The sequence below is a fragment of the Aptenodytes forsteri genome, unplaced genomic scaffold, assembly GCF_000699145.1.
Source record: "Aptenodytes forsteri isolate BGI_AS27 unplaced genomic scaffold, ASM69914v1 Scaffold93, whole genome shotgun sequence".
NCBI lineage: Eukaryota > Metazoa > Chordata > Aves > Sphenisciformes > Spheniscidae > Aptenodytes > Aptenodytes forsteri.
The window spans coordinates 5,265,378-5,272,816 of record NW_008794665.1 but is presented as its reverse complement, the minus strand read 5'-3'; the positions used below and the strand labels follow the sequence as shown (position 1 = coordinate 5,272,816).

Genomic DNA, 7,439 nt, shown 5'->3' with positions numbered 1-7,439 from the left:
TAAACATTGGAAGAGGCTGCCCAGGGAAGTGGTGGAGTCCCCATCCCTGGAGGTATTTAAAAGACATGTAGATGAGGCACTTAGGGACACGGTTTAGTGGGCATGGTGGTGTTGGGTTGATGGTTGGACTCGATGATCTTAGAGGTCTTTTCCAACCTCAATGATTCTATGATTCAACAGATGTTTTAAAAAACAAACAAACACAAAAAAACCCAACCCACCAGAAGTTGAATGATCAAAATGAGATTCTTGAACAACATTTTAGAAACAGCTGAGACCCTGACCACAAGGAATGGATTCACTGTTACTCCACGAGAAGTCTTATTTCCACAGCAGTAGCCTTTTTAATTTTTAAATACACAACCTGTATGTACATGAGCGCTGGTTTTAGAAACACAAAAAACAGGTAAAATAATAGCACATTGGCAAAAAAAGTTGTGGCAAAGACTGTTAAGTTGTCACTGAAGATCTAGTTGATACAAGTAGCACTACCTTGTTATCCCTGTTCTGCAATAGAGCCAGAAGAGAAGAGATCATCTTTTATGGCCTGAAAGTTGGGGAAAAAAGAATGAAATCCTGGTTGTAGTGAAGACAATACAATTTTTTCTTTATTTTCAGTAGTGTTCAGAGTTTTCTTTCCCTGTGCTCAAGGGATGGTAGTTCAGAAATGGCAATAACTTGCGTCTCTTATGAGTATTATGGTTACAGATGCAATGTATCTTTATTTGTCTCTAAAATAAAGCCCTAGTAAATAGTCATACCAGTAGTGTGAATGCAGTTGCGTGTGTAAAAATGTACATGGTTTCCATTGGGATCGTTACTCCATTTTAGAAAGCTCTACCTGTACTAGGTACTATGATGGTATAATTATTTCAATGCAGTTAAAGTAGTGCAATTTTTATATTTAGGTGAGCTGTTAGTTACGGAATGAAGGAGCTATGCCAATATACTGTTCCACAGTTCACAGAGCATCAGTAGAGACCTTAGCAACGTGTGGCTCAAATTATCCTTTTGAGTATGAATTACCTTGCGTTTCATTAATTTCATCTACTTAATTTCATCTACTGGGGGAGTGCCCAATGCCATCAGTCATTTGGAGGGAGAGTTCATCTTTTGTTACCCATACAAAGCCACACAGCTAACAGAGTGAGCTGCATCTCTTTCTCCCTGGCATGATCAGTGCAAGAGCACCCAGAAGTGAGTGCACTGTGTTACAGGTGTTGCTGTGGTTGCAATCTAGTGGCAATGGTAATGATGTTTTCAAGGTTCCTTGTTTTGAGCACATAACTTGAGATGTGTGCAAGAGGTCTGGGGCTTTTGGTTTTCCTTTTCAGGAGGTGCCGAGGTGTCAAATTGTGCAAAGGCTCAAATTCAGCATGCGACAGTGGAGTTAAATCCCAAGTCCGTTTTGAAAACATGTGCCTTTGGCTTACACAGTGCTTAAATGCACAGACCTTTTCTTTCCTGATGCTGAGGCTGCCAGAGCCTCAGCAGGAAAACAGTTTGACTATAGGAGCTGGGAGGTGGGCAGATTACGTCTTTGTTACAAACTTAACGTATCTGCTGTTTAAACAGCTGAAAGACACTAAGCAAGTGAGCAGGGGTGCAGTTTGAGGGCTGGCATTTAAGAGATGTAACCTTTTTTTTTCTTGATAGTATGAAGGGAGACAGGCCAAAAATACCTTAGAGATGTCCAGATTGCCAGGTCACTGCTGTACGTTTTACGTAGAATTACTGCAGAGCTGATGTGTGACATATTCATGATGAAAAAGTTGGAGGGGAAAAAAAGATATTTTAAAATTTTGCTATTGGGAAGCAGTATTACCAAATAATTGAAGATTGTAAGCTCAGATTTTCAACAAGGGCAAATTATCATAAATCTTTTGACTTCAGTAAGAATTATGATATGCAAAGCAGAGTTAAAAAAAAAATTACTGCAGAGCTGATGTGTGACATATTCATGATGAAAAAGTTGGAGGGGAAAAAAAGATATTTTAAAATTTTGCTATTGGGAAGCAGTATTACCAAATAATTGAAGATTGTAAGCTCAGATTTTCAACAAGGGCAAATTATCATAAATCTTTTGACTTCAGTAAGAATTATGATATGCAAAGCAGAGTTAAAAAAAATAAAAACAGAATGTTTGCTCATGATTTGTTGTTTGATCATAAGGTTTTTTGTATGTAAATGACTGTGTAAGTTGAAAAGCCATAAAAAATTGTCACCCTCATATTTGCTGTTTAGTTTTCATGGGGAAAAAAAAATCTGCTAATTAGTTTTTGTTTACTGTTACGATATTACATCACTGGACTACTGAACAGGAAAGGTATTTTAAAATTCCCTAAAATTTCTCCTTTAAAAAAGGAGAAAATTAAAGGAGTTATCTAAACAAAATAAGACTTCGATATGGTACCACTGAAAACAACACTAAATGTGAATGGTGGGCTTACATTACTTGAATAGTGGCAGGGAAACACAGAACTTTCTGGACTGCCTTGATTCTCTGTTATCTTCTCGGTCTGGTTCTCATGAGTGCTTCAAAGGAAGCATAGAAAAAAGAAAGAAATTAATCTATGATAAGCAAATGTGAAGAGATCTACCTGTAAGCAAGTACCAAATGCCAAAAAGATAACTTCCAGCTTTCCTTATTTTCCCTGCTTCCCAAATCTGGGGGATATTTTAAGCACCTAGTGCTCATTTCAGTCTTGCCAAGGCTTTATGAAAATGAAAAACTTAGTTATAAGGGAAATGTAAATCACTCCTTTTTTTTTTTTTTTTTGTTTAATAAAGCACTTCATCAAAGCACTAATCATTGTGCTTTACTAAATTATAAGGTGCTTTGGCAGGATTAGAAGCTCTAAGGTAACTTAGATACAACTTTAAAAGCTGGAACTTTTCTTGCATGGATGGAGGTGTCACTTTAAACTTCTTGTCTCACAACATTTACATCAAATTTTTGCATTAGCCAGTAAGTTCAAAGAAGTGGAAGGTTCTGGGAATTCTTGGAGGAATGAAGAAGTAATCATCAAAGAGACGGAGAATTGCGCTGGTGATGTGGAGAAGTGCAGGCTTTCTTCCCCACTGAAGTGAAATCCTCAAACCCAAGTCTCCTCGCTCTGTGCAAACTCCAGCAAGCTTTCCCCAGGCACACCCTTTGTGGTTGTTTTGGGCCACAGCAGATAATTCCTGTGACCTAACACCATAATTTCACGCTGGATTACATCAGCGTGATCTACCTGGTGTTCTGACATCTCTTCCCGCTTCCTGCAGTGGCAATAGCGACTGGGAGGCGGAAGAGGTGGCGTGAGGTGGGAGGCCTTCCATGTGTTTCCAAGGGGGAGAATTAATTTTGCAAGTCCTGGAGGATGCTGCCTGTCCTTTCTGCTCTTTTTACCTGGCTTTAGACCCTCTGAGAGGAAGAGCAGACATTACTGAATGCAGGCAGAGCATCCAGATGTTTACATGTAATAAATTCAAGACAAAGGGTAGTAGTATAAAACCCCTGCTGCTACGTAATTATCTATGGATAGTGTGAGGTTTAGCACAAACATAAAAATGTTGCATCTTTCTTCCTTTTTTTTTTTTTTTAACATGAGGACTGTGTAGCAAATGAGGGAGCAGAAATCAAAATTTTGAGACATGAATAACGTAATTATTCTGTTTATCAAGACATTCTGAATTGTAGAAGGGAATTCATACTGTACAAATTTAGAGGCATTACATTGACGAAAATGCTGATTTTGCTCTAAGCAGAAACCGTGGTTAGGAGTACATTCTGTATTTCCAATCTATTGGTTATTAAGGTAAATAAAGTAAAAAATCTTTGTCAACAGAATGAAGGGGTGTGTTAGGAGGTAGTTGCAAATGAAAGTGGGTTTTTTTTGACACCTTTTGTTTCTCGTGCAACAGTTCTGCAGTTCATGGATCTTTAAGAAAGGAAGGGTTGGAGGAGAAACTGTTCAGACAGTTTTCTAGCTCATGTTTTTTGAGAGGCCATTGTGGTCTGTACGGCATTCTTGCAGACAGTGGGCTCATCTCGCGGGATGAATGGGTCTTATTTCCTTGGAGCCATGAGTTTGTCAGTCAGGTACCTGAGCAGGGTCATCCTGCACAAAGGATAAATCTTCCATGAAGTTTGCAAGTTTACTCATTTGTCAAGAGTCTCATAATGCTTTGGCATAATTGCTGTGTCAGTTTTGTTTTCAAAACAACTATTTTAATCAGATGGTTTTGAGAGGTCTGAGCAGAGATTAGCCTCTCCAAGTCTTCTTTTTTTATCTTTAAAAACATGTCCAGAAGAAATGTCATCTCAAATAGAAATCTTCTGGAACGATAAAAGGCTTTATAGAAGCTTTGTAGTAACTTCATTTAATGCAAGAGCTTTGTGGAATTTTTTCTCTGTTGTTTGTACAATACAATGTTAAGTGAAAAATGAACAAGCATTCATGTAAAAACTGTGTAATTCTGGAAGCTGAGGTATTTCCTGAAGTGTGGGTTAAATTGTTCTAGGGCAACTTTTCCTTAGGCCAGGAAATGTGGATCTTCCGGTGAAATTGTTTCCACGGTGGGTTTCTGCCTAACCTGCCAGGTGGAGAGTGCGCGCTTCATTTTAGAGATGCACAGCAGTTACTTCTTGATAGCCAGGGCCACTGAAGGCAATGCACGGCTGAACAGAGAGATACCACTTAGCAAAAGTGTAAAACTTTATCAGAATATACTGATACTAGTTTCAGCCAGTCCAGGTTGAAGTGCAGAGAAACATTTGCATGTACTGTATGAAGAGTGAAGTTAACCCATTGAAAATAAATGTTTCACACAGAATACTTTTTCTTCTGCTAGTTTTTTTGGTGGAGGGGAACATAAGTGGTTGAATTACATCATTAATTACGAATTATATTTTTCTTTCTTGTTTCTGATTCGCAGTGTGTGCTGTACTTGTGGGCCTTGAAAATCCTTTACCCCAAAACACTGTTTTTACTTCGTGGGAATCATGAATGTAGACATTTAAAAGAGTATTTCACATTTAAGCAAGAATGTAAGTCTACCTTACCCTTTCTCCTCTTAACTGCCTTTTCAACAACTCAATTTGTTATTTTGTGAGTATTTGATAGTGGTTTACCATCAGTAATTTTAAATGTACTTTTCATGTTAACTGTCATTAATTTTAAATTGTAATTGCTGTTCCCTGAGAGGGTAGTCACCTTGCAGGGGCTGAAGAGGGTGTCTCAGTGGTGGAGAAAGGAAGGGGTTAGACCCGCTGCAGCGGGTAGTGACCGACCACCCGTACAAACCCGGGGGTGTTGTCACTTGGTGCTGCAGGTATCGAGACACTTCAGCTTGCCATGGCCTGGGAAGCAGCCCGGGGCTACTGCGGGGCCATCTGGGCCAGGATGCTCTCGGTGAACCCGTGCTGCTGCCGCTTTTTGCAGCAGCTGCCGGTTTGCTGCCCTACGCAGCAGCCTGGCACTCAAAACCTGCCGGCACGCCAACTCTGGCACCCCTGCGACAGGTCCCTGACTGCTAGTGGAGGTGGCATCTCACCGGGTCTCATCTGCAGCAGGAGAAAAATGCAAGGAATTTTTATGTTTGTTTTTTTTCCTTTAAGTATAGCATTTTCACATTTACCCTGTAAGTAGGCTTAAACTTCTTGGTATGTTCTTTTTATAAGAATTCCTTTCTGTGTTGCAAGAAAGGATAGAATGGCACATAAAAGCTCATTAGATGTAGACCTTCACCTGCACAATGAAGCTTTTATTTTTTTCTGTGGCACTGTAAGCTGAAGCTATTGCCATACGTCTCTGTTCCCTTTTTAGCATCGGGGATAAAGGAAATGTTAATTGGCTCAAAGGCTTCATGGTTTACTGAGTTTAATATGCGTATTGGTAAATTAACATTTCAGCTTCATTGTACCACCTCGTTCATTTCATAATGGCATTTCTGTAAATAATTCATTATAAGGGACTGGGCTAAAGTTCTGACTGCTTCATAGAGAGTATATTGAGTGATAATGCAGTAGATGGTAACCATTCAGCAGACTTTTTAAGACTTGCTGTATAGATTTCATGGCAGACTATAATGATAGATGAAATTGTTTATACAGTTTTTTAGAAAAATATAATAAACTTGGCAGAACTTTTATTAGTTTCACCTCAGAATCGGATTTTTCCAGCAGTGAATAACAATAATCCTAAAGAATTTTTTGCATGAGGCAAGCTTTGGTACAGTCCTCAGTGCAAGAGAGAGCAGTGAGAGCAAGACTGAGATATTAAGCAGCATCCTAATTTCTTTTTTCCTCTTAAATATTGATGGCACTTTCTGATACCATCTTAATTTTTAAAAGGTAAAATCAAATATTCAGAACGCGTATATGATGCCTGCATGGATGCCTTCGACTGCCTTCCCTTGGCTGCTCTGATGAACCAACAATTCCTGTGTGTACATGGTGGCTTGTCTCCAGAGATCAACACCTTAGATGACATCAGAAAAGTAAGTCTGAATAGTGCTCAGGTCTAATAAGTGAACAGTTAATCGCCAGCAACTAAAACTTGAATCCTTTCTCACTGTCGTTCATTTGTGTAAGATGCTCGTATGTTATTTTGACATTCATGTTGACATTATCACCTTTTAAAGGTCTTTTTAAATAGAACATAAAAGGAATTGCTGCAATTAGTCGTATTTTGTTGAGGTGAGGAAATCACCAGCATCCAGTAAAACAAAGAATTTATCATCTTTGTGTTCTAAAAAAAAATGTGTTAGGTATATAAGTATTTAGGAGCGAATGAATACATAGCATTAATTTCTTTTAAGTATTATCTACTAGCACAATGTAAGCACACCATCTGATGATTCCTTGTGCCTTGTTAGGCATTCTTCGCTTTCTTGGAGAAGAGATAAAAATAGCTCTAGAAAAACCTTACAATACTTAAAACATATAATAAAAAAGTATGGTGTGATTGCAATGAATATAGTCAAAACAACATTATTATTTTAAAAAGAGTAAAGAGCTTCATTCTCAATAAGTCCTGCCATATTTTTAATAGTACTGCACTTGAGTGCCTAGCAAATTGTCTAAGCGAGGCTTAGTAAGTTGATGCTTGTGTTCTGAGAAGTTTCTTATAAATCTCATGAAAGTTCAGAGAACAATGTCAAGCAGTTTCTTTATGTAATCCAGTGTTGTTGCATGTTATCAAGGATTAATTTTTTTTAGGTGTTTTGTAAAAGAGATCTCAGTTGATATTTCTGAAAGGAGGTATTTAAAAATATTTAAAAATTACTGAATGTAAAGTTTTGTTTCTGAGGAAGGTTCACTCTATCTCATTAAGCAAAAATATTCTCTGCCTAAAAATTAGCTGGCTTTGCAACAATGTAATGGCAGAGTAAAGCTGTTTAGCTCTCAGATTCTAGATTAGGGTCATTACCATCTTCATTCCCCTCCCCGA

At 38.3% G+C, this 7,439-nt stretch overlaps 1 protein-coding gene across 1 annotated transcript in view; it reads left to right on the top strand.

The window, feature by feature from the left end:
• PPP3CA (protein phosphatase 3 catalytic subunit alpha) overlaps positions 1 to 7,439 on the top strand; it is a 122,590-nt gene that overhangs the window by 62,855 nt on the left and 52,296 nt on the right. The window contains exons 3-4 of the mRNA XM_019470575.1: positions 4,924 to 5,035; positions 6,341 to 6,486. Of these exons, the coding sequence (XP_019326120.1) occupies positions 4,924 to 5,035; positions 6,341 to 6,486 (258 nt within the window). The remainder of the gene's footprint in view (positions 1 to 4,923; positions 5,036 to 6,340; positions 6,487 to 7,439) is intronic.